At 40.5% G+C, this 27,844-nt stretch overlaps 1 protein-coding gene across 5 annotated transcripts in view; it reads left to right on the top strand.

The window, feature by feature from the left end:
- The window catches only part of CAMKMT (calmodulin-lysine N-methyltransferase), a 408,282-nt gene that overhangs the window by 332,503 nt on the left and 47,935 nt on the right, over window positions 1–27,844 (top strand). For 4 of the 5 annotated variants that reach the window (XM_058684252.1, XM_058684251.1, XM_058684249.1 and 1 more), the window contains exons 4-7: window positions 11,105–11,165; window positions 13,334–13,388; window positions 14,450–14,513; window positions 22,595–22,661. In XM_058684252.1, coding sequence (XP_058540235.1) covers window positions 11,105–11,165; window positions 13,334–13,388; window positions 14,450–14,513; window positions 22,595–22,661 — 247 coding nt within the window. The remainder of the gene's footprint in view (window positions 1–11,104; window positions 11,166–13,333; window positions 13,389–14,449; window positions 14,514–22,594; window positions 22,662–27,844) is intronic. The other variant, XM_058684253.1, reaches the window with a different exon arrangement.

Genomic DNA, 27,844 nt, shown 5'->3' with positions numbered 1-27,844 from the left:
TTTTAACGATTATTTATTTTTGAGAGCGAGAAAGAGCGTGAGCAGGGGAGGAGCAGAGAGAGAGAGAGGGAGACACAGAATCTGAAGCAGGCTCCAGGCTCTGAGCTGTCAGCACAGAGCCGGATGCAGGGCTCGAACTCGCAGACCGTGAGATTGTGACCTAAGGTGAAGTCCGACTGAGCCACCCAGGCGCCCACAAGTATTGCCCATTTTTATGGAATTCTATGTACAGTCGTTTTTCGAAGTTCCCAAAGCTAGGGTGAATTTTCCCCCAGTTCAGTTTTGGGTTGATTTTGGGTTGATTTTTTTTTTTTTAATCGATTTAGGAATCATAATCCCCCTGGAAGTATTATAAAAGTATAATCAAGGTTGATAAAATTTCCTGGATAGAAATATGTCAAAATAATAACAATGACAAAAAGCAGCAGCAACCATAGCTAACATTATAAAACAATTTGCTATGTGCCAGGCACCGTTCTAAGTGCCTTACGGATATTATCTCATTTAATCCTTACAACCATGCTGAGTGGGTACTTATACTGCTGGAACTTAATAAGTGAGAGAACTGAGGCATTGCACAATGCTGGCTGAAGTAGCAATACCCCCCCCCCCCACCCTGTAGTTATTTTTTAATTTCATTGATGTTTTATTTTCTTCACAACATTAATCATTTTCTGAAATTATCTTGTTTACTGCCTATTGCCCCTATTGAAGTTATTTGGGCAAGGGCTTTGTTTTAACCATTTCTGGATCTCCAGCTTCTAGAACAGGCCTGGCTGCCAATAATTATAAGTTGAATAAAGAATGAATGAGGCTTAGAAAGTTTGGGTTTTTAAAAGAAATTTTTTTAATGTTTATTTCTGAGACAGAGCGTGAGTGGGGGAGGGGCAGAGAGAGAGGGAGACACAGAATCGGAAGCAGGCTCCAGGCTCTGAGCTGTCAGCACAGAGCCGGACGCGGGGCTCGAACTCACAAACCGTGAGATCATGGCCTGAGCCCAAGTCAGTCACTCAACTGACTGAGCCACCCAGGTGCCCCGGGTTGTTTTTTTTTTAATATAATTTATTGTCAAATTGGTTTCCATACAACACCCAGTGCTCATCCCAACAAGTGCCCTCCTCCATGGAGGCTTAGAAAGTTTAAGAAGCTTGCCCAAGGTCACACAACCATCAGAGCCAGTCCTCAAACTGCACTCTTAAGTCTGGAGCATGAAATCTGGTTTTTTATTACAACTTTTTATAGCTTGAAGTCCTCCTAGGCATAATCTGGCCCCAGCCTAGATTCTTGGGGATGAGGATACTGAAGTTCAGAAAGGCTAAATCACTTCCCAATATCACATAGCTTATCAGTGACAGAGCCAGAATCAGACTCCAAACCACTAGCTGGTGTTTTTGTACCATGAACCCGGCCTCCTCGGTTCATATGAAATTGAAAGAAAATCCTATATGCATTTGCTGTGCATCACCCACCTACTTACTAATCCATGACACAAACCTAAGTCATATCTGACACTTTCCTCTCTCTTACCATCCCCTCCATCTAATTAACTACTAAGTCTTGTCAGTGTACTTTCTGAATATAGCTCATATCTTCCCACTTTTCTTCATCTCTGCTAACCATCACCCAGGCCACGGTCAGTGCTCACCTAGGTCATTGTGGTAGCCTCCTACCCAGCTTCTCGCTGCCTCCTCTTGCCCCTCTTCAATATGTTTTCTTTAGAGTCATCTAAAATCTTCTAAGATGTAAGTCTGATCATACCACTCTGCTGCTTAAAATGTATTATTTATATTAAGGCGCAATTTGCAATTCTTAATGTGGCTTTGAGCCTGTGGCATCTGGCCCCCGACCATACCTCCAATCTCGCCTGGTACTGCTGTCTTCCTTTCTCATATATTCTGCAGCTCCACTGACCCTATTTCCATTCCTAGAATATCGAACTGTTCTCCTCTTCAGAGCTTTCGCTCATGGGGCTTCCTTACTATGGACCATTCCCTTCATCTGTCCCCTTCTTCCTGCCCTACTTGGCTTTTCGTGCCATCTCTGCAGGGAAGTGTTCCCTGATGGACTCCTCCCAACCTCCCTTCCAGCCAAGTCAGGTCCCCTATGATATGTTTTCAGAAGTACCCTCTATTTTTCCAACATAGCCTTTATTATAATTATACTTAGGCACATTAATTGTGTAATCATTTATTTAGTATCTCCTCTAACTAGACGGAAGCTCCAGTTACCAGGCTGTCTCATTCTCTGCCGATCCACAGGGCCTGAGATGTAGGAGGTGCCCCCAAAATATTTATGGAGCATTCTGTAGTCCTCTTTTGGATTTCCACTCTGGGTCGAAATATTAGTGACAAAGCAGAAGTGTTTAAGGAAGAGGAGTCAGAGTATAAACACTGAAAACAGTCCAAGAGATTTACCTACCCATTCCACATTAGCTGATTTTCATTTTCGTAACACCTGCCGGTGTGCTTCTTCTTCCAGAAGAGTCAACAGCTTAGCTAAGGGTGTGCTGGCCTCCTCTCAGATTTGAGAGAGGCTTTACTTCTGACTCCTGTGTAATGGACGTGACCCTTTCATTTGAGGAGGGTAAAGAAAGCTGCTGCTTGGGTGCCTTATCAGCTGATCAGAGGAAAGCCATCTCTCTGCTTCACGAGCTGGGTGTGTTGTCCCCATGGGCCAAGTACAAGCTGTTAGAGTGAGAAGCAAGAGTCAGCAGTGCTGTGGGTCCAGTGCCATCTGGCAGAGTCTTAGGACTTTCCTTTAACGTGAACTCTGGGGAAGCAAAAAGCTCTCAGATGCAAGTGATCTAGGAGGACCCACGCTCAGTTAGAGACTCCTATCTCTTATCATCCACATAGTTTCAAGATTTGTTCAGCCCTCAGGTTAATAATGGATTTATTGTTTGTTTCCAGACTGACTATAAAAGTTGGCATTTAAAATAATTCTAAACTAGCTACTTAACCCACAACAAAAAAGTGATTGCATACATAAAATAGATCGCATTGTCATTTTCCCCCCTCATTATTGCTACATGGATAGCTAGTTTTTCTTATTTTCGTGTTGGCTGGCTACAGCTTTCTGAAGTTTGTCATATCCAGCAGGCCCCGTTCTGAGAGAAGCATCTGCAGGGAACCAATCCTTTGTTTGAAAGAAAATGGAATGAAATCAAATGACCATGGAAACCCAAGTATAATATAGTATTCTTTTTTTTTTTCTTCCAAACAGAGCTCTTGTTTAACTAATGCTTTTATGGAGGCCCAGTGGATGAAGGCAGACTTTTCTCCTATGAGTTAAATGAATTCAATTTATATAGAAAACACTAAGGCATAGAGAACTATATGCCTTCAAATAACTTCTAAGGAAGTATCCTAATTCATGACATGTGTTTAGGAAACAAGTTATCTAGAATAAGTCATTAATTAAAATATTTTGTGATGCTTTTTGGGGGATCAATGCTTTAGCTACTCTAAATGCCACTTTGGTCATTCTTCTCTGTCTCAATGGGTGATGTCAAGCATATAGCAGAAATGCCTATAATTGATTGATAGAGTCCTACAGTATTATTAATGGACGATAAAAATCTTTTTTTTTTTTTTTTTTATTTATTTTTGGGACAGAGAGAGACAGAGCATGAACGGGGGAGGGGCAGAGAGAGAGGGAGACACAGAATCGGAAACAGGCTCCAGGCTCCGAGCCATCGGCCCAGAGCCTGACGCGGGGCTCGAACTCACGGACCGCGAGATCGTGACCTGGCTGAAGTCGGACGCTTAACCGACTGCGCCACCTAGGCGCCCCAATGGACGATAAAAAATCTTGAGCATGAGAAAAACCTCCCCATTCATGTCATTGGCTTGTATGTCCTCCTAAAATTTAGGGGTGCCTGGGTGGCTCAGTCAGTTAAGCATACGACTGTTGATTTAGGCTAAGGTCATGGTCTCGTGGTTCATGGGTTCAAGCCCTACATCTAGCTCTGCACTGGTGGTGCAGAGCCTGCTTGGGACTCTTTAACTTTCTCCCTCTCTCTCTGCCCCCGTCTCTTTCTCTCTCAAAGTAAATAAATAAACATTAAAAAAAAATTTTTTTTAATTTGTCCTCATCACTTTTCCAATGAGTTTCTCTCTGTTGCATGAAGTCCTTCTACTGTTCTCCTGGGATGCATACTGAAACCCCACCACTCAGACCTTAAAGCATTTATACTAAAATGTACCTTATGAGAGATAAGAACCGTTACTATATGTCTTGGGTTCCAGAATTATCCCACAAACAGTTACTTTCAAAAGACCAGACATTTCTGGATTTCAGGTAAACATGGGGGTTGAACAATGCGTTAAAATCACTTCCTTTGAGAAACTGTAGTAAACCACTATAGAGAGATGTTTTTAAGACCTAAACACACAAGGATGATAGAATGAGGGGGCATATAACAACATAATTTTGGAACCTGGGAAGCAGGTGGATGAGAAGTCACTGACTTAGCAGATTTGAGAAAGCCAGCAGTTGAGAAAGCTGAGAAGCAAACCAATTCATACATCTGAAACTTTGAAAGGCTCAGAAATTGGGGCAATTGTAAAAGTAGGAGTTGAAGGGGGCTAAAATAAGGAAGACTGATTGAAAGCTGTTTATAAAGCAGTTACATCCCTATTCCAGTCTGCTGAGTAACTTCCTCTTCTGTACCCCTAGTGGAAGAGATTTGTTCTCTGGAGAGGGTTAAACTAAAGGGTTTTAGATTAAGGAACACCAGGCACAGTTGAAATCAGAGAGAGTACCAAAAGCAGGCTGGAAGGATTGGGTGAGCATACACAGAGCCACCCACACTCCGCTCTGTGCCCACCCATTCGGCCGTCTTCATCTCCAACCAGCTTTTTATCTTTCTATGACTATGTTTAAGCAAACAACAAAGAATTACCAGCTATCTGAGGAAAACTTTTAATGTGACAGGTACCCAAATCAATGAACATCAGCAAAAACAAACACACAAACAAAACCAACAGCATGAAGAAAACAGACTATGTAAGGATCAGAAAACCTAAAAGAAACTAATTAATATTGTCAAATAATTTTTTAAAAGATTGCATTCTTGAAACAAGAGTAAGATGTTCTAAAAAAGAAATATTCAGAGAACTACCAACAACAATAGCATAAATGAAAAGAATAATAAAAGGGTTGGGAGATAAAGTTGAGGAAATTTCCAAGAAAGTAGAAAACAATGAGAACTAGAAAGCAGGGAAGAATAATAGATAAGAAAATTAGAGGATGAGTTCAGGAGATTCAACATCCAAATAGCAAGAGTTCCAGAGAAAAAGGACAGGTAAAAATGGAGGTCAGGAAATCATCAACGGAACTTCCCAAAAAACTTTAGAGGATCTGAGAACATCAAGTTTCCAGGTTGAAATTACCCACTGAATCCTGAAAATTCCCAAACATTTACTTCCCACACACTTTTTCAAAGAAACTACTGGAGGATATGTTGCATTAAAATGAGGAAGTAAACCAAGAGAAGAAGACAAAGGAAAGAGAAACAAGAGATGAGATACAGCAAAAGGGCAAAAGAGAGCCTGGAATGATAGTGAAGGCTGATTCTAGGGGATCAGCTGTGCACCATGCATAGGGCGCATTCGTTCCAGACAAAGGCAGATCAGAAGGCACCAGGAGAGATTTCCTCATGAGGTTGATAAAATACCTGATGTGAGGGCACCTGGGTGGCTCAGTGAGTGTCCAACTTTTGATACTGGCTCAGGTCATGATCTCATGCTTCATGGGATCCAGCCCCATGTCAGGCTCTGCATTGACAGTGCGGAACCTGCTTGGAGTTTTCTTTCTCCTTCTCTCTCTCTGCCCTTCCTCTGCTTGTGTGCTGTGACTTCTCTCTCTCTCTCTCTTCCCACCGCCCAAATAAATAAATAAACTTAAAAAAAAAAAAAAGAATACCTGATGTGAATGAATGTACTGAGAGGGGAAATTGACAACTGGATTTTGAGATTGAATAAAAATCTTAGCAAATGAGAAAAAAAATGGACAATTATAAACTCCACAGGAAAGAAAATTGTACATGAGAGGAAAAGCAATCAGTTTACTACATGGCTCAGTATTATTTCATGGCCATAAGGGAGTTGACAAAGAGTAGTGATCTTCCCAAAATTATAATATATCTATGATAGGAAGACGGTGATAGTGGATGGATAAGGAGCATGGTGTGTGTGGCATGGGGAGGGGCGTGTAGATGAAAGTGAAAAATGCTTATCTTCCATAGTGGGGGTCAATAGATTTTGCCTGAAACTGAAAAATCAAGAAGTAACAATACACACATATGTAGAAATATGGAAGTAATTGCCAGAAGCATCAACTAAAAGAATTGGAAATACTAGTTTCTGAGAAAGGAGAAAGACTGGGTCAGAGGGGATGGGTACTGCTGTTTGTCTTGATCATTCTCATGGAACTCAATGGCTCTTTAAACTCTGGATAAGTTCTTTAAAAATAAAATCCTTTAGGGGCACCTGGATGGCTCAGTCAGTTAAGTGTCCTGACTCTTGGTTTTGGCTCAGGTCATGATCTCATGTTTCGTGATTCAAGCCCCTCTGTAAGCGCAGAGCCTGCTTGGGATTCTCTCTCTCTCTCTCTCTCTCTCTCTCTCTCTCTCTCTCTCTCTCTCGCTGCCTCTCCCCTGCTCACTCTCCCCCACCCTCTCTCCCAAAATAAATAAAGAGGGGTGTCTGGGTAGCTTAGTTGGTTGAGCGTCCAACTTCGGCTCAGGTCATGATCTCTCAGTTCATGAGTTCGAGCCCCACGTCGGGCTCTGTGCTGACAGCTCGGAGCCCGGAGCCTGCTTCGGATTCTGTGTCTCCCTCTCTCTGCCCCTTCCCCGCTCATGCTCTGTCTCTCTCTGTCTCTCAAAACTGAATAAACGTTTAAAAAAAATTTTTTTAGCAAAATAAATAAACTTAAAAAATTTCTTTAAAAAAGAGACCACTGTTTCCACAAATAGGAATGAGAAAACTTTTTTAAATAATGACATTATTGACATATAATTCACATACCACACAGTTCACTCAGTGGTTTTTAGTATATTCACAGAGTTGTGGAACCATCACCACAATCAATTCTAGAATATTTCCTCACTGGTAAAAGGTCACTCCACATTTACTCTCAACCGTCCCAGCCCTAGACAACCACCACTCTATATCGTGTCTATGAATTTGCCTATTCTAGGCATTTCATGTAAATGGAACCATGTAGCACATGGTTCTTTGCTTTGGGATTCTTTCACTTAGCATAACGTTTTCATGTTCCATCCGTGTTGTAGTAGCATATGAATCAATACTTTATGTCTTAATTGCCAAGTCATAGTCCATTGCATGGCCATAGCACATTTTACTTATGTGCTTACTAGTTGATAGGCGTTTGAGTTGCTTCTGCTTTTTGGCTATGAGGAAGAATGCTGCTACATGTACATGAGTACAGATTTTTGTGTGGACCTATTTTCTATTCTCTTGAGTCCATTCCTAGGAATGGAATTATTGGGCCATATGTTAAGTCTATATTTAAGTTTTTGGTGAGCTGCTAGACTGTTTTCCAAAGTGGCTTTACCATTTTACATAATTGCTCCTCATCGTCGCCAACATTTGCTATCGTCTGACTTTTTTGGTTATAGCCATCCTAGAAGGTGTGATGTGGTATCTCATTGTGGTTTTGATGTGCACTGAGATCACTTTCAAAAACTTAATACATTCGCAAAGATAAAATACGTTGTCAAAATCTCATCTTGGCAAGGCTTTGAGGAAGTAAACACTCTTATTTGGAGGTATATTTTGGTACAAATTTAGGGGAGGACAGTTTGATATATCACAATGTGATATGTACTTAGCTTTTGACCAGATTTCCCATTTCTCGGCATTTGACCTATGGAGAAAAACCACATTTGGGGGAAAAAAAATGTGTCTTCATTGTACCACGGTTTATAATCTCATTATATCAAGAACTCAAAATAACTTCTATCAAGAGGAAACTAGCTAAATAAATTATGATGCAGACATAAAATCCCTAGGAAGTCTTTAAACACAATGATGTGGGGTGCCTGGGCAGCTCAGTCAGTTGAGCCTCCAACTTCAGCTTAGATCATGATCTCACAGTTCGTGGATTCCAGGCCCGCGTCTGGCTTTGTGCTGACAGCACGGAGCCTGCTTCGGATTTTCTGTCTCCCTCTCTATCTGCCCCTCCCCCATTGGTGCGCACTCCCTCTCAAAAATAAACATTAAAAATAAATTTTTTTTAACATGTATTTTTTTTTATTTATTTTTTTTTTATTTTTTTTTTTAAATTTTTTTTTTCAACGTTTATTTATTTTTGGGACAGAGAGAGACAGAGCATGAACGGGGGAGGGACAGAGAGAGAGGGAGACACAGAATCGGAAACAGGCTCCAGGCTCCGAGCCATCAGCCCAGAGCCTGACGCGGGGCTCGAACTCACGGACCGTGAGATCGTGACCTGGCTGAAGTCGGACGCTTAACCGACTGCGCCACCCAGGCGCCCCTTTAACATGTATTTTTGAGAGACAGAGAGAGACAGAACACAAGCAGGGGAGGGGCCGAGAAACAGGGAGACACAGAATCCGAAGCAGGCTCCAGGCTCTGAGCTGTCAGCACAGAGCCAGATGCAGGGCTCGAACTCACCAGCCATGAGATCATGACCTGAGGTGAAGTCGGATGCCCAACCGACTGAGCCACCCAGGCGCCCCTGCTTGGAGAGCTTTTTATGGAATGATGTCCAAAATGATACTAGGGGTTATATAGCAGTGGTGGAATTTTAGGTGATTTTATTAACTTTGTTCTACATATTTTTGTATTTAATTTAGTTAAAAATCAACCTCTATAATTTTTTGAGAAAATTATAAAACTCTCTTGAAAAACTATGCATTTTAGAAGTCACATTTTTGTACTTAATCAAAGCTTGAATTTTAGTTAAATACCCTTCCCCTATCATTATTTTTTAAAACCTCAAAACCCTCTACTAAAGGCATAAAGAAATTTATTATTCTGGTGATTATACGCACATGGTGTAGAATACTGTCTTGGGCTCTTCCTTTGGAAAATTTTATTATGTGCTTTAGTCTTTATGGAGTTCTTTTTATGTGGAGGTATGCCAGGTATTAAGGACTTTGGGGTGTGACAACGTTCACGGGCAGGAGCAGGACAAAAATGTTCTCCATCTGTTCTGTCATTGGGATAATTGTCTGGGGTCCACATATTCTCTCTTCTACTCTTTTGGCCCCCTTCTCAGGAGAATAACATTATTTTTTTAACATTTCATTTATTTTTGAGAGAGAGAGCTCGTACATGCGTGCAAGCAAGCGGGGGAGGGGCAGAGAGAGAGGGAGACAGAGGATCCAAAGCCAGCTCTGCACTGACAGCAGAGAGCCTGATGCGGGGCTCGAACCCAAGAGCCGTGAGATCATGACCTGAGCCGAAGTTGGATGCTTAACCGACTGAGCCGCTTGGGTGCCCCAGGAGAGTCACATTTGACAATGAATTTTTCTTGGAGCTCATTATAAGTTAGGAACTGTTCTACATACATATCGTGTATTTTATGTATTTAATCCTGACAGCAATTCTGTGAAATTGATACTACAATTACATTATTTTACAGATGAGGAACCTGAGGCACAGAGAGGTTAAGTAAACTACCCAAGGTTACTCAGCTAGGGCATGCAGTCCAACATGCTGGGAGTGGAGCCCAATGAGTCTGGTTCCAAAGCACCTGTGGTCTTAACTGCCCTACTCCACTGCCTTTCTGACTTTCCTCATAAATACGACTCCAACGCCTCTTGCTGGGGACCTTGTTCTCTCCCAAACTGTTGTTTCTACTAGAAATACCATGGAGGCTGAACTTGTTGAGCACACTTGACTGGACTCTCCTGCGGCACATGCTTCTGTGGGGTCACTGTCTTTGCTGTCCCTATATTTACCCATTGATTCCCTTAGGCTTTTACTTACCATTTCTTTGCCATCCTCTTTTCTGAAATGTTCGGATTTCTCACTCTTTGAAGCTGGAGAGGCAGCTGGGAGAGAAAAAAAAATTTAATGCTCATTAAGTGTTTCAGCTTTGCATCCAGACCCATTAGAAGAGCGTGTAGTGCTAAGGCGGTGAACATTCACTGCTCTTCCTCGGGAAGGCAGAGCCTTCTCAACCTCAGGCAGAGCGAGATGCTGGTGCCCTGCCTGCCTGAGCTTTGAGTCTGGCCCCTTGGGGAAAACATAAGACCATGGTTAATTCTGATCATAGGGGTGATTCACATTCGTTGTGAAAATCTTTGGAAAATATAAAAAAGTGTAAAGGAAACACATTGAAAGCACTTGCAACCCTACCATCCTGTGATAACCACTAGAAACTGTCATTTCCATGCTTGTCTTTTTATTTTTAAGGAATTCACATTCATTCATGAAGACTATATAAGTCGTCAAAATAAATGACTTCTAAGAGCTGATTTTAGAAAATGCCCATTCATGGACTTTAGTGGGGAGGATTATTGTTAAATTTAAAGATGTGCCAAAAGTTGGTGAAATTTAAAGTTCTTAATTTTAATCTCCAGTTTGATATTTCCAATTGCAGAAAGGAAATCATTGTGCATGTTTGAAAAGATTAGGATGGAATCAAAGAAAAAAGTATAATGACCTCTGGGGTTTTTCTTTGCTCCTTGCAAGTGATTTTTTCATTTATTTTTGCCTCATAGGGGCTGCATAAATAGTAGGTATTCAACTGATGCTTATGGATTGGCTGAGAAGAATGTTCATGTGTACAAGATTATCTACCTGAAATCCCATTAAAATTGAACTTTTAATATTTATAATTTGATTGTTATTGTTTTTGCTCTCTTATTGTGATTGAAATGTAGTAAAATCTATTTAAGATATTTTACTGTTTATCTGGGAAGGGAGCTATAATCAACAACAAAAGAAACCCATGTGATATGACATATTACAAGTAATAATTATGTTAAGTTTGGTTCAGGTGGAAATACCTTGTGCTGAACATTATTTTTAAAAGCAATTTCTTACGAGAATGATTGTAGCCCAGACTCCTATAATCAAAAAGTGTATCCTCTTGTGTTTTCCAGGCATCTGGCCATCTGAAGAGGTTTTGGCTTACTACTGCCTCAAGCACAGTCATATATTCAGGTACAAAGCTGCACTTAAAAAGATATTTTTTAGCCCCTTGTAGATATTGTATCTGCATGTTAACGATTGCCATGATTGCATTCTTCAAATTAAGTTGTTAGAAACATATAAAAAAGAAAGAGAGAAAGGAAGGAAAGAGGAAAAAAAGGAAGGAGGGAAGGAAGGAAAGAAGAAAGGAAGGAAGGAAGGAAGGAAGGAAGGAAGGAAGGAAGGAAGGAAGGAAGGAAGGAAGGAAGAAAAAGAAAGAAAGAAGAAAGAAAGAAAGAGAGAAAAAAAGAAAGGAAGGAAGAAAGAAAGAAATAAAAAGAAAGGAAAAAAAGTTCATGGTGAAAACATGTTGCTTCTGAAAAATAAATCTGAATTGCCTTTGGGTACTAATATTGCACAGCAAGCTTTTTGCTATATGTCAAAGGCTTTTGATTTCCACTCAAGGCATTTTATTTCACTTTGATTTTGGGGAAACAAAAGTGAAGCTCCAATCAATCCTTACTGATTGTGAAGGTCAAAAAAAAAAAAAAAAAAAAAAGAAGAAGAAGAAAAGAAAAGAAAGAAAAAAAAAAACCACAATAAGGACATTCTTTAAACTTCTGCTAGGGAAATCATTGCAGAATATTTGATAAATATATACCCCACAGCTCTTATTTAAAGATGCCATCCCACCCCTGGTTTTAAAGGTATTTTATATACCTAACAATATGTATTTGTAAAATATAAATTACTATTACAAACTCATGCTACGGAAATAACTGTTTTCAATTGTCAGTGTGCATTATAGATTAAACCCATGGATGGGATTTAGGAAAAAGGGGGGAAAACCTCCTTTTACTTAAAAATTCTAAAGATGTTTGGTAGACCCAGAAAATACAGGTTTTTCATTTTAATTCTCATTTAATAAAAGTCATCTAATATATACTCCCTGAATAGCCCATTATGATTCCAGACAAGTCACTAGAGATCATGGTGTGTGTTTTAACAATATGTACTTACAAGATTGGGTCAATAATATGTATTTTTTGAAGCTCTGTGGCCCATATTTACCAACCAGTCTATAATTGCTTTGAACAACTAAATGCCCATTAAGTGCATTTCAGAATATGAACATCCTTGTTTGGCCTCTTCTCTTCCTCTTCCCCCTCTTTGCACCTCTCCCTCCCTTTCAGTTCTCTCTCTCTCTCTCTTTTTCTTTTCCCCTGTGGAGGTGATAAACTTCCCAACCTGGGAAGATGCAACAATCTTAAGGGTTTAAGCATATAAAATAACAGCAGGGCAGTATTGAATTTGGGCCACAAAGCTGCCCTGGGAGTCCGGCATTTGGCTCTTCTCGCTGTGCGTAAGCTTGACTGGAGCTCCAATCATCGAGCTGTGGGCCAGGGCAAGAATGTCACACGTTGAGGGCTAATATGTAGGCACAAAGGGGAAGGTGAGTGCCGAGTGCCACCCTAGACTGTTCGCTTTAACTCTGAACCGCTTTACTTTGGAGCGGCGAAGTCAGAGCCCGGTCATTACTTTAGCCGGGGTTCGCTGGCTTAACCATATTATGCCCCCGCATTGTTTATTCACTGTGTTGTCTTGGGGTCAGTTGTGATTTAAGTGTTAATTGCTAAATGCTCTTTGTGTAATTGTTCTTTATGGGGGCGGTTCGGCTTTCCAAAATGTTTCAGTTTGGTTTCCATTTTTTTTTTTCTTAATTCCAGATTGCATTTATTTGTGTGTGTGTTGTGTGTGTGTGACTATAACATAGGTATATACACACTCATATATGTTCTTCATTTACTTGTCTAACTGTTTTTGAAGGAATGAATGTGGATTAACAGTGTTATCCTTTCCTAACAATTATCTTTCGCTACTCTAGCTAGTTTAGTTCTAAAAGACAGCGCCATTGACAAGGGAAAAAAAGGGAACCTTCTCAGATTTTTCAGCTCAGCGGTGGTAATGTTGCAGTGAACACTAATGAGGGAACCCCCACTGATTTGCCTGCTTTGTGACTTTTCTATTTCATAATTATTTTTAAAACGCAAAGCAACATGAGGTAGCCTAGTCATGTCTCTACAACTTCCTGGTAGTGCCGTTCTTACTGCAGATGGCAATTTGTTCTTGTAACATATATATCTCTCTGACCATTTTCATCTAATTTGTATGGGTTCTACCATTTCTTTTCTCTCTTTCAGGGACCTTGCTGTGTGTGAGCTAGGGGGTGGCATGACATGCTTGGCTGGGCTCATGGTAGGTCTTTTCTCAATTCCAATCCCATTCAGAGGGAGGAACAAAAGGAAAAATGTTCCAGGGCCTCCAACTGCTGGGTCAGAGAACCGTCAACAGCATCAGCTGCGGTCAAGCTGCCGGGTCTTGAGAGACCTTCTAGATTGACTTACTTTCGGATCATATTGATTTTATGGTTGCCTCGATGAGCAGAAACATTTTACCTCAGTGTAGTCAATATCGCTTGTTGTGACATTCCAGGCCTCGCGCAGTCTTTCTTTGCCATAGCGAAAGCATTTTTTTTTTTTTTTCAGATTATAGTCCCATTTGCTAAGATACAGGAATAGCCCGGCGAATCACAGTTGGAGCACCATGATATAGCTGCTAATGTTTTGCCTGCATTATTACACCAACAAACATGATCCAGAGCGCTCAGTAATTAGATTCTTTTGAATTAGATTGGCCATTCAGGAACGTCGTTCCCCATTCTCTGGGTTCTGAGTCATGTATTCAGGAGATATTATGTAGCAGCACAGTGCATTAGACAAGTTTTTATGTCTCTACAAATAAAAGCATATTGTTACACTGATTGGCATTTGACAAACCTGTCGCTCTTACACAATGTGTCGAGGTTACAGCCCAATGTGCGAGCATGTCAAAGCTCACAAAAAAATTACCCTCACAAAGCCATCTGCCTGCAATGCAAAGTTATATGAAGGGCATCAGGCAGTCAGACAGAAGCGAGCTGAAAGGCAGAGTGACAGACAGCCTTGTATGATGGCTCTACTAGATAAACAGAAGCCCACAAATGAAAGCCTCTCAGAATACCATCATCCGCTGTCACAATGCAATTACCGAACAGAATGATAGCAAGATAGAGGCTCCCGCAAATGGAATGATAAAAGTATTGACTGATTTGATTGAATGATTAAAATAATGCAGACATAAAATGGAAAAAGATTGAAGATTGTTACAGAGGAATAGGTGAGGAAGCATGATACTGAAGGCTTGTCATTCCTGTCTTCACTTCCACACAGACAAGCATATTTGCTCATTGTTTGCTGTGCTCCTTTTTTTTTTTTCAGGTTGCTATTTCTGCAGATGTCAAAGAAGTTCTGTTAACTGATGGGAATGAAAAGGCCATCAGAAGTATCCTTATTCAGATAGAAAACGGGTTTGTTGTGCTCATTCCCTTTTCCCGGCTGAGTAACAATTGATATAAAGAAAGACAGCATGGGGTATTAAAAGAGAATTCCCCCCACACACATGATAAGTAATTAAGAAAAAGTAGAGATATATGGGATTCATTGGATACGACTGTTTTTTTTTTTTTTTCTTTTATCTCGATAGATTTTTACAGTCACTTCTTGTTAAAGGAGCCTATGATTTGTGGACCTCTCAAGGCAATAAGAGCATTTGTTTCATAATAATTTCCAGGCATTCTTGTCCTTTTATTTCCATGGAAGTTTCCCAGGATAAAAGAAACAACTGAATATTTATTATATTGGATATTGCTTGCAAAAATTAACATCCAGCTTCATGTTCATTATGACCTTTCTTGCATTCGATACTGAACGTTATGTGCTAAGTAGCACGGTACCTACTCTCATTGCTAAGGGGTTACCTGTATCTCCCCCTTGGAAACAGCTATCAGTCTTTCGTTATTTCCTCTTATTTAGGATTATAAAAGCTATCTCTTTTTTTTTCTGCTATGCTGTTACAGTTCAAACCCCATTATATTAGATTATGCTTTACCAATATGTACACAGAGTTCATGAAAATTGAACTGTACTTTAACTAAGAAAGCAAGCATAATTTGTGGCTACTTTAGCAATCGAGCTGACTTGTTCAGGAGCAGTTAACAGCCGTTAGAAATTGAGAGGCGAAGTGGAAGGTATATTTGCTTTGGATTTTTTTGGTGTGCCTTACATTTGCATCATGAAGGAGGCATTCTACTTACGTGAATTCTAGACCCCTAAAATGCCAAAGCACTTTTGATTTTTGTGGCCTCTTACATAAAGCCTGTTTTCGATTTTCTTTTTCCACCCCTGCTATGTAATTTTTTTTTTTTTAAACAAAACTTGCAGCAGCTCTATCAGGCTGCTCGAACAGGAGAAAGGGGATGTGAGAAGCACAGTAGCTAATATTGTTCCGCAGCACCTTCTGTGCTCTACAGAGCCCCACCCAGCTAATTGCTTGACAGACTTAAAAAAAAAAAAAAAAAAAAAATTCGGGAAGGAAAAACAGCCAATCACAATCTTGGCCTTTCACACAAGGGAAAGAGATCACAAAAGGTGCTTCCTTTTTTAAGATGCAGGATTTTAATCATGATCTTCAGACTGTCGCAAGTTTCTCAAAATATCCCCGGAGATGAGCCTGTGCTGTTTCATTCACTCTGCTTTATTCTGAGTTATGCCTTGCACTGTATCATTTCACTGTGCTCCTCCTTCGCATGTCAGGGAACACAGACAGTGAGATGAAGTCAGGTATGCTGGCTCAGCCCCAGTGGATGTTCCCCCACCCCCCTTGGGGGTGGGGGTGGGGAAACGAGGAGGATTATTGGACAAGAGAGGATCAATTTAGCCACAGAAACTTTCAGGTTGGGCCCGGCAACCCAAGGTTTTCCTCCAAGTCAGCAGGTGTCTCATTTAATAGCGTCAGAAACAAATGCGAACTTTTATCAAGCTATAGGAACATCTGTAGTCAGCATGTAAATTTAATCGTGCTAAAATTATTAGAGAGCTAAAGTACAGAGCTTCCAAAGGGAAGCAATGCTAATGTCATTAATTAACACACCTTTGCTTTAAACAGCAAAGATGCCATGCCAGCTCTTGAAACCAGAGAGGAAAAATCTTAGATTCTGTATTCACTCTGCTGGCCTTTCAAGGAAATGATTGGTACAGCCCCCTCCCAAGAAAATGGATTTTTAACATTTGGTCCTCAGAAGCTCAGCCCTGAGAGTGCTTTATTGTGCTGGGTTTTACAATGGGTTTAATATAGCGGGGTGCCAAAGGGCAGGAGGGGAAGAACTTTACAATGTAGATAAAGTAGGTCCTTTCAGGATGCAGACCAAAACTCGGAGTGTGTTTTATTTCATCTCTCAGGACTTTCCTGATGGAGTTCAGTTTTTATCATGCAGCTGTTCTGTGTGTGTGCCTTTTTCTTTTGTAACTAGATCTAATTTTTTTTTAATTAAGAGAAAAAAGCATGCATAAAGCCTTAAAAATTGGCAATGTGTTTCTCCTGCTTTTAATACCGATGTTATTCTTGATTTGCTAACAGAGCTTACAATTGGCATTCGTTGTAAGCTGTTTTCCTGAATAGGGTTAATATGAATGAAATTTTTTTTTTCTATTTGTGTGCCCACTTTCTGTGAGAATAACTAATTTACTGAATCACATACTGTTGATGCATATAGATCGAAACAAATTCATTTAAAAATTACTGTTTACATCTTTCCTTTAAAATTTTAGGAAGCCTAAATTATATACCAGTTGTAGGATATTATCCAAAAATTACTTTCTAAAAAGTAAAAGTGGATGTCAACAAAAAAAGGGGGGGAGAAACATTGCCAGAAGCCAGGAAATCTCTAAGCAAAGCTGCTAATTATTCTTAATGGGCAAGATGAGCACATTAAGAAACAAATGAATACATCAGTGAAATGTAATTGAAAATCGACCTGGCAATCGCACATCACATCTGAGTATTGGCCTGTATATTATTCTCATCATTTTAAAAATTATTTTTGTTGTTCTTGGCATCTGAATTTAATGAATCCAACCAAATCTTACTTTCTAGTCTCTTAGGCTTATAAGGTTCTAGTTTTTACCTTTTTTTTTTTTTTTAAAAACAGCATGTTTTGATATTTCCTTTTTATCTCCTGTTATTTCTATTTTTTAACATGTAGTGAATGGATGACTTCTGAATCTTTATTTCATAGAAGCATGTCAACCAGTTGTGAGGTTATTTATAATCTTCCCTAAGATGTATCAAATGGATTGGCTATGTCTTTCAGAGCTCTTTCCCTTGACCCTGGAAAGCTAGATGTTGATTTGAGATCTACTAAACAGAGATATCTGAAAAGAGATTAAGACTTGAGGTATAAGTGAATGTTGTGAGTCCTAAATATTTTCTTAGACTCGTGGGTACGTGCCCCTCAGGTTCTCCTGGGTCCTTAAACTGCATTGCTGGGTCTAACCCAGAGCCCCTCTACCTGAGAGCTCCCTCTCCTTACAGATGCCATGTGTATCTGCGCCCAAAGAGAACAAGAGATAAATTAGAAATGGGATCCTTTGGTTCGTCCACCTCTCAAATTTACCTAAAATAGTTTGAAATGCGTTCCCTCTGCTTTGGCGTGGCCCTTTTGGTGTAATAAAGAAAGAAATCTCTCGGTGCCTACAGATAATAATTACTCACTACAGTTCATAGCTGGTGATGACAATGACAGAAGAATAGGGGAGGGAAGTGATATACCGAATTACTGTCGATGCTAAGCCTCTTCCAAATCATCATGAATAAAAGTACAACACCCAGAACTAAGGAGCCCTCTCTGGTATACTCACTAATTCCCCCAACACAAGCACCCTGCCTTGATCCATCCTTAGGAAACATCAAGTGTATTATCTGCAGACTGTGGAAGTGCTTGTTGACCCATCTCTTGTGCTCCTGACTCAGGCGTCTTATTCCCCCAGCATGCACAGTCTGGACCATGATCTCGAGCTCAGGGTCCACCAAAAATTGGTAAATCTCCTGTGCATTTTAAAGGCGCTACCCCTGGCTTAACATTATTTATTAGCAGAATCCCTGACTTGAGGAATTAATAAATTCAGCTTCCTGTAGACTGTGCAGCCTGTGCTGCGGGTGGCTGAGACCTTGGGAATGCCACGCCATCGTCCTGTGTTCAGGTCTCTTCCTCTAATAGCCATGCCAACTGCACTTCTGTTTGGTGGCTGAGTCATTAATGGATTCCATGTGCCTCATACTGGGTAGGAGCTCAATAAATGGCTTTGGAAATTCAATTTAAATTAAGTAATAAATTAATCTAAGTAATTAATTAAAACTAACCCAACCACTATTAATTGCACGCCATTTCAGGTGCTGAAGACATAGAAGTGGACAAGACGAACCAAGTGCCTGTTCTTATGGGACTCGGACTGTGCCTTGGCTGGAGCACATTTATACATAGGAAAGACATTGAAAATCTGCAGGGCAGAAATTCTTTGATTCCTTCCAGTTATTTAAATTCTACAATATAGGGGCTTCAGGGTAGCTCTGTCTGTAAAGCATCCTACTTCGGCTTAGGTCGTGATCTCACGGTTCACGAGTTCAAGCTCCACGTCCGGCTCTGGGTTGACAGCTCAGAGCCTGGAGCCTGTGTCAGATTCTGTGTCTCACTCCCTCCCTGCCCCACCCCCCAGCTCGTGCTCTGTCTCTCTGTCTCTGTCTCTCTCAAAAATTAAATAAACAAAAATAAAATAAACAATAACTGTAGAAATAAATATTTATAATTTATAAATAAATGTGAATAAGTTAATATTTATAATTTATAATATATTATAATGAGAAAATAAATATAAATAAATATTAAATATAAACAAACAAACAAATAAATAAATAAAATTTTTAAATGTTTGTTTACTTTTGAGAGACAGAGACAAAGCTTGAGCAAGTGAGGGGCAGAGAGAGAGGGAGACGCAGAACCCGAAGCAGGCTCCAGGTTCTAAGCTGTCAGCACAGAGCCCAGTGTGGGGCTTGAACTCGTGAACCGCGAGATCATGACCTGGGCCGAAGTCGAACGCTTAACCAACTGAGCCACCCAGGCGCCCCCTGCTAATTATAATCAACATTAAAATTTTTTTAAAATAATAAATTCTACACTATAAACGTTAAAATTATTAGTTCTGAGTGGCAGGGAGAGAAAATAAAGCCTAACTGCCAAACCTCATTTTAGTTACTCACCAGCCTCTTCGTCCTTCCAAAGCTTTTGCCTGAACTCTTGAAAAAGATAATGAATTGGCATGAATTAGGCAATGTGTCAGGCTCATCCTATGTAGTACTCCATTAAGCCTATAAAATTAAATAATTTATTATTTATTAGCAGAATCATTATTCCTATTTTTGAGGTGGAGCTCAGAGAGGCTAATTTACCGAAGTTCACACAGCCGTTAAGTATCAAAATCAGCTTAGAAGCCAGCCAGGTTCATTTGGCTTCAAAGCTTCCCTCCCTCCGCCCCCATTAAACCATTCTGTTTCACCAAAACCTAGAATGGTCTGCTGAGTGTCATCTTACATTTTCCTCAGCACCCTCAGTAAGAAAAGGCCTCTCATCCAAAAACATAACAGTTGACACTGCTAACAGAGTTCAAAGCATCTCCTGTCATCCTCTCAATTCCTTTGATAACAACCACATTTAAGAATGTTTTGCAGTCTTTAAACTGGCAAATATTGCCACATCAAGCATTTTTAAAAACCAGTGATCAAAATGAACAGGATTTATATTATAACTTCATGGTTTTCGACCCTCACCTTGGATGGTCCAGTGAAAATAAAGGTAACATAAACTCAGAAAGTAATGCTTTCTGAATCACAATGTTTATTATTTTATGTTATTTTTTTAAGTAGGCTTTACAGCCAGTGTGGGGCCCAACATGGGGCTTGAACTCACAACCCTAAGGCGAGGACCTGAACTGAGATCAAGAGTTGGATGCTTAACCTACTGAGCCACCCAGGCTCTTATATATACATATATCTATATCTATATCTATATCTATATCTATATCTATATCTATATCTATATATCTATCTATATATCTATCTATATATATCTGGGTCTAACCCAGAGCCCCTCTACCTGAGAGCTCCCTCTCCTTACAGATGCCATGTGTATCTATATAGATATAGATATGGATTGGATTTCCTTTGTTACTCTGAAGTGACACTAAAAAATGATAAAATTTGTTATTAGATACATGCCAACCAGAGGAACCACCTCAAAATCTGACCTAAAGTGAAGGTTGGGGGGAGCAGAATATCAGAATGTATCTCTTAAGATCTTTAAATACACTACTGCCATTTGTTTTTCTCTTTGGACTTGTTTTAATATAAAAACACCTCCTAAATCATAAAACATATTTCCTTCCCAGTTCTAAAAATAAAGCAGCCCAAATACTGCTGTGAATTTTTTTCATTATATTAAAAAAAAAAAAAAGCACCTCTAGAATTACAAATACGTACACTTGCTTCAACCTGACCACCCAGTGCCACAGGTTTATAAATTGTATAAAAGCATGGAGCGTTAAGATGTTTACTAAAAATTATTAATAGGTTTTCAGGCTTATGTAATTTAACTTTCCTGTGACTATTTTATAAGAAGTATTACCTCCACTAACAAAATAATATGTTTGGCTTGATAGATTAGTCATGTACTCATACGACGCTACAGGTGAACCAGGCACATTGTTGCATGCGGTGGGATGTCATGGAAACGTCGAGAAGGGTGTGGCCGGCGTGTGGGGGAGCATAACCAAAAAACAGTTGTCAGTTGATTCTTCACTAATTTTGGTCTTCTCAGAATAAAGATGTCAGCTGTCCTTTCTTACAAGACAGTTCGTTTAGAAGACTTTCCTGAAATACTTTCTTCCTGAAATAGACAGAACTGTAGGCCGATGTGTCATTTTAGTTAATCAAAACAAGTAGGCAAATTAGTCTCTTTTATTTTTTTAATGAATGTAATTTAACGGTATTTAATTTGCATACAGGAAAGTTCACCCAGAAAAAAAAAAAAAGTCTCCATATAATGCACTTTTGTAAACCTCCACAAAGCCCTTCATTAGGAGACCTAATTGATTTTTCCTACCCACTCCTGGGGGGGAGAAAGCTATCACAGTACCTGCTTATTCACTCAGAGAAGAAATGGGTGTGCCTGATGTTTCAAGCAGAGATTTGGGTTAAAAAGTCCTGTGGCTCTGTTCTTACGGGGAGATCTTGGCCAATGCTTGTTTGGAGCATTCAGGAAATCTGTTTTTCTATAATAAAAAAAAAAAAAAAAAGGAAATCTGTTTTTCTGAGCAATAGGGGAACATCGCTTGTCTGCTTGGTGTCCTCCCCATGGGCCCAATTTAGTTCAGTTTGCAGCCTTCAGTGGAATTATTTTATTTCTTGCTTATTTAAACCTGCCTTCATCCGAAAGAGGGACTTGGAGGCTTTTTACAGTGATGCATAGGATATACCATATGAAATAAATGAGAAAGTGAGGATTATTGAAATCAGAAAGCCAGGAAAATACGATGAAGCCAGGATGAGAGGTCAGTACAGAAAACACATACCATAAGAGCTCTTGTGGTTGATAGAGTTTGGTCATCCGTTTGGCTCTGGATTGCACAGGGACCAGAGCAAGAAGAGAAACGAGGACAGTTGTAAGATTTATAGCGCCTGGAAGTTGAAGCAAAAAGGGTTGATCTCAAGTCTAGCCTTGCCCCGGTGTTGGAATGTGACATGATTTTTCCCACGGGCCCTCATCAAGATGGCGCTGTGTGATGTAATGGACTAGCTCCTCAAAACATCTCTTCGAGAAATATGGCTTTTCTTGTACAAGCCCTTATGTGCCAGCAGATGGCCAAAGGCCGCGGCATGAGTCTGTAAAGCCAGTTCTTCAAGGGGCCTTTCCCTGGACTGACTTTCTTCTTTAGTAATTTGTTTTCTCTCAAAGGCTCTCCAAGCTTTTCTGTCTTTCGCCTCTCACTTCCTCCCAAGCCCTTCCCTGCTGCTCGTCCCCATACTCTCTGCTAGCGTTTACAAGATTGGAAATTCTTCAACCTGGAGAGTCTCTGAAAACTGCCTTTGCCCTCCCCACTGACTGAAAGAGGCTTGCCTTGGGGCTTGTAGCTCATTTAAGCAAGTGGGGCATGGTGCCCACGCAGGAGTCATCTACACCCACCAGCACTCATAGCCCTGGGCCTTGCCAGCATGCTCCCTGAATGTCCATTTCACGGGTGACAAAACCGCAGCCCAGCAAGTCCAGAGAGCTTGCCTGTGGCAAGCAGTTCAACATTGGTGGTGAAGAGTGGTAGGAGAGCCAGGGCTAGACCCTTCTTCTCCTACAACTCTTCTCTTTTCACCGTGCTGATTCCATGTACAATAAGAAGATCGTCGTGTTTGTGGACCTTTTGGTTTTGTTTTGTTTTGAGTCAGTTGACAGTCTCTGCAGAAGCTTTCTTAACTGTGTCCTTCAGACGTGAGAGACATCATCACAAGGAATCAGAAGGCTGGTGTGTTTAAAACTCGGAAAATATCAAGCGGGTAAGATACCCTTCTGCATTAAAACACTCTGGTGTTCTCACTACCAGGGATGATTATTAAAAATAATAATAGCTAACATTTGCTGAGCATTTACTGTGGGTCAGGCCCTGTTCTAAGCACTTTAAAAGTATCTCATTTAATGTTGAAAAGAACTTGTAATGAGGCAGACGGACATTTTCATTATCTTCAATTAATAAGTGAGGAAAACTGAAGTGTATTGAACCCTGGGTTGGGAATGATTTGAGGGTTGAGAGTGTACAGGATGAGGCTGGGGAGGTCCCTCGTGAGACCTCCTTATGAAGGCTCTGTTACTAGGGGCAGTCTTGCTCCCAGGGACTTTTTCATTGTCCTGACCTGGGGAGAGGATTGCTACTGACATCTGGTAGACAGAGGCCAGGGATGCTGTTAAACCTCCTGCAATGCACAAGACGGGCCCCTTTGAGAAAGCTTGCTCCATTCATGATTGTAAAATGGGCTAGGTGTCCTTTCCCTTTCAGATTCTGTGGATTCCTATTCAAACTTAGAGAAATGCCTCCCCTCAACCCAAACAATAGTGCTTTCTGTGATGCTACATTTCCTTTTGCCCTGATGATAGGAACCAGAAGAGTGAGTAATCATCGTTCAGTACTTTTCCCATGAAATGTCTGTATTTGTGCATTTTTCATGCATAGGTCAAACCCCAGACATTAGAAGAACAGTCTGATTTTTAACTAACTATTTAATTTATTTATTACTCTTAACCTGTCACCCTTTGATATTTTGAGTTTTCTGTGTTGAAGATGCTTTCCCACCCAAACTGCTCAGTTTGGGGGTGTGGGAGGGAGATGAATGAACAGCAACAACGCTTAAAACCTACAGTGGTCAACACATTGGCATGAGGCCATGGAATAGCAATAATTATTTTTCTCTCCTGTCAGCTGGTGAAGATAATGGAGTGTCCACGTATGTGTTTTGAAATTTCGCAGTAGAATGTCAGAGTGGGCTGGTGGCACAGGGGACAATGTGCTCTGTGTTCCTCATGTAAATAACAAACCCTTTCTGTTTCCCAGAAAGCCTCAGGCAGGTCAGGAGAAAGAGCAATCTGTTACCTGTGTATTCTTCATTCTTAGGACAGCCTTCACTCCGCGGTGTAGACTGCCCTACCCTTCTGGGGAGGCCTTCTTTAGGGACGTGATTTGCAACCTGGTCTTTTAGTTATCAATCAAAAGCACATTTTCTATGTTGTCCTCATTTACATTTATTTAATGCTTAAGGTCATTTGTGACCATTTGAGTGTATTTCAGCATATGGAATCAGGGAATAATAGATTTCAGCATCATGCTGTGAAGTGAGATTGTGTTTTTACAAGACATAATGTTGTTTACTGGGTGTTAATAATCACTAATTAATAAACATATCTACATTTCTAAAATGTGCCATTTTGAGGAATAAAAATGTCAAGTGTTTAACTTACAGAGTGCAACAGAATTTGCTGTCATCTTTTCATAAAATAATTGTTACAGAAAGAAGCAAAATGTCGTTGTTCAACACAGGACGTATCCAAAATGGCCTTTGTTTCTATTTACCTGTTATTAAAAATGCGATCTCTAAATATGTTGTTCTGATATGTACCTGGACATATAGTCTACATGACAATAGTCTTATAGGAACCTCCCAAGGTGAGAGATTTGGGTTTTTTTGTCTTTATCTTCTATTCATTGTGGTCAGTTTTTTCTCTTCTGACCACTGCAGGCATTTTGTCCAAAGTCTACTAAAAACACTTTGCCAGATAACTGGCGGATGAGTCAGACCTTGAAATGCCTTGATCTCATATTAAGAAGCTACTTGAGGGGCGCCTGGGTGGCGCAGTCGGTTAAGCGTCCAACTTCAGCCAGGTCACGATCTCGCGGTCCGTGAGTTCGAGCCCCGCGTCAGGCTCTGGGCTGATGGCTCGGAGCCTGGAGCCTGTTTCCGATTCTGTGTCTCCCTCTCTCTCTGTCCCTCCCCCGTTCATGCTCTGTCTCTCTCTGTCCCAAAAATAAATTAAAAACGTTGAAAAAAAAAAAAAAAAAGAAGCTACTTGACCACTTAACCTTCCAGAAGCTAAGAGGAAACTGCCAACCAGTGATGTAGTAATCAGCATTTCCCTTCTCTCCACTGCTTTCCCACCCATAACCAGTACAATATGATGAGCACATTAGTTCCATGCGAGAAGAAATAAAAGGAAACTGTTCACAAAAGAGCTAAGATATAGTTCAATGTTCTTTTTTATTGCCTCAATGCCTATGCAGAATTTCTCCTCCAAATTGGAGGTGTGGGATAACAGTAGCGACAGATAACTAAGAAGTATTTACCATAGCTACAAAGCCCACCTGTGAGCCCAATATTTCTGCTATTGAAAAGCACTTCAAAGCTTGACATGAAGTTTGGAACAGCCGAGAGTTTCCTGTGCCTTCATTCGCAAAGGAGATGTAACAGCAGAAAGGTGTATCAGGGTATGAGGACATGGGGCCTAGGAAACGGTGTGTTTTTAGAAAGGAGCGGGAAACTGCCCAGAAATGGCAACGGCACCCCAAGCTCCCTTCCCGCTGCTCCAACAGCATGCTCAGTGACCATCAGCCTCCTCTTGCCTCTCAGCCAGGGCAGACGCGGGTGCCTGTGGGGCCCCACATTTTGAGGGCTCTCTTCAGGAGAATGAATTTGAGGACATCTTACTCTGGCAAATTTTACAGAAGCATTTGACCATAGGAACACATCACTGGGGCGCCTCATGTGCTTGGAAGGAGCCTGTGCAAGTAAGGGACCCAGATACTTAAGCTCCACTAGCTTCACAACGAACCCACCCCTGCTCTCCTAAACATCACCACCCTTCCCTAGAATAACGCCCTTCCTTTAATAACAAACTTTCTCACTCCCCCTGTTCCATTCTAATCCCAGTCTAATTGTTGCGTAGTGAGACAGACATATCTGTGGAGGCCCGGGAGCTTTAGCCCCGGTGAAGGAAGATCTAGGATGCCCATTAATGAAGCGTTATATCCATTTCATCTCACAGATCTTAATACAGTCATTTGATGGTTCACGTGTTTGTGCATCCATGTAGCCATCCACTCATTTAACTGATAGGTCCAAGGCATTCTGCCTTTGAGAATATAAATATGGAGTTAGCGAGAGTAACTTGTGAACAAAGGAAATTGTGCTGCTAAATATAGCCGGAGAGTGGTGGAAAGAGCAAGGATATTTACGGCTTCTCAATTGTTAGGTTTATCTGAAGCTGTCTTCAAAACCTTGACTGTCTCATAAAAAAGCATTTGGAGCTTTTGACGTCTACATATTTCTGGGTGTTCTAGAATTAGTGAATGGCGTCATTCTCTGGTTAATATTAGTTAACAGTTACAGTATTTTAAAAAATCTATTAAATATACCCTGCTGTGATATTAAAAGTAAGTTTCTGCCTAAGAAAAGAGTTTATCTTTGTGTGAAAATTGCTGGCGAATTTAGGCCTGTGACTTGTATTATTCTTTGATAAACCATTAATTTTAGTAAACTATGGAACTTATTATAACATTTAAGACTTCTTTATAACCCAAATTTCACCTTTATGTGGGCCCCCAGGACTGGCTATTGGCCCCATTGCCCTACTGCTTGTTAAGATTTATGTCTTTTCTGAGGCTCATTTCCTTTTAAAGGTTAAATCAAGGGTGTGAAAAATGATTCTAAAAGTGTAAATGTCCACCAAGTGGGATCCAGCTGCTGATTTTTCTAGGCCTTCTGCAGCCTGCCCTCACTTCCTTCACTCTCCTCATTCAGTCTAGCTCCCTCTGCTTCCCCAGCATATGCCTTCTCCCTTGGCCCTCTCCAGGGGCCTTCTCCCATGGCCTTCTCCTGTGGCCTTCTCCCATGGCCACCCAGGCCTCTGCACTCGCTGGACACATTTGGTCTCTCCCGTCACTGGCCTTAACCAGTCCTATTCCCTTCCCCCTCGTCCTTCTAAATTCTTCCTTGTAGGATGGCCTAATTATCATTTATCCTGCCTTAATCTTGTCATCCTTTTAACTTCCATTGGCCTTAGACTGATCCCACAGTTAAAAGTGCCATAATCTCTTATTGCTCAAAGCATGTTGTCTGTGTCTTCTTTCATTCATTTCTTTTTTTTTAATTTATTTAATTTATTTTTTTAATTTACATCTAAGTTAGCATATAGTGCAACAATGATTTCAGGAGTAGATTCCTTAATGCCTCTTACCCATTTAGCCCATCCCCCCTCCCACAACCCCTCCAGTAACCCTGTTTGTTCTCCATATTTAAGAATCTCTTATGTTTTGTCCCCCCTCCCTGTTTTTATATTAATTTTGCTTCCCTTCCCTTGTGTTCATCTGTTTTGTATCTTGAAGTCCTCATATGAGTGAAGTCACATGATATTTGTCTTTCTCTGACTAATTTCACTTAGCATAATACCCTCTAGTTCCATCCACCCAGTTGCAAATGGCAAGATTTCATTCTTTTTGATTGCTGAGTAATACTCCATTGTATATATATACCACATCTTCTTTATCCATTCATCCATCGGTGGACATTTGGGCTCTTTCCATACTTTGGCTATTGTTGATAGTGCTGCTATAAACATTGGGGTGCATGTGCCCCTTCAGAACAGCATACCTGTATCCCTTGGATAATTATCTAGTAGTGCAATTGCTGGGTTATAGGGTAATGCTATTTTTAATTTTTTGAGGAACCTCCATACTGTTTTCCAGAGCGGCTGCACCAGTTAGCATTCCCACCAGCAGTGCAAAAGAAATCCTCTTTCTCTGCATCCTTGCCAACATCTGTTGTTGCCTGAGTTGTTAATGTTAGCCATTCTGACAGGTGTGAGGTGGCGTCTCATTGTGGTTTTGATTTGTATTTCCCTGATGATGAGTGATGTTGAGCATTTTTTCATGTGTCGGTTGGCCATCTGGATGTCTTTGGAGAAGTGTCTATTCATGTCTTTTGCCCATTTCTCCACTGGATTATTTGTTTTTTGGGTGTTGAGTTTGACACGTTCTTTATAGATTTTGGATGCTAACCCTTTATCTGATATGTCATTTGCAAATATCTTCTCCCATTCCTTTGGTTGCCTTTTAGTTTTGCTGAGGTTCATTCATTTCTTGACAAATATTTCTGTCACTTTCTGCACACCAAGTACTGTTCTAGGTGCCAGAGATGTA

This window comes from Neofelis nebulosa, chromosome 9, assembly GCF_028018385.1.
Source record: "Neofelis nebulosa isolate mNeoNeb1 chromosome 9, mNeoNeb1.pri, whole genome shotgun sequence".
Taxonomy (NCBI): domain Eukaryota; kingdom Metazoa; phylum Chordata; class Mammalia; order Carnivora; family Felidae; genus Neofelis; species Neofelis nebulosa.
This window is presented reverse-complemented; position numbering and strand designations above follow the sequence as displayed.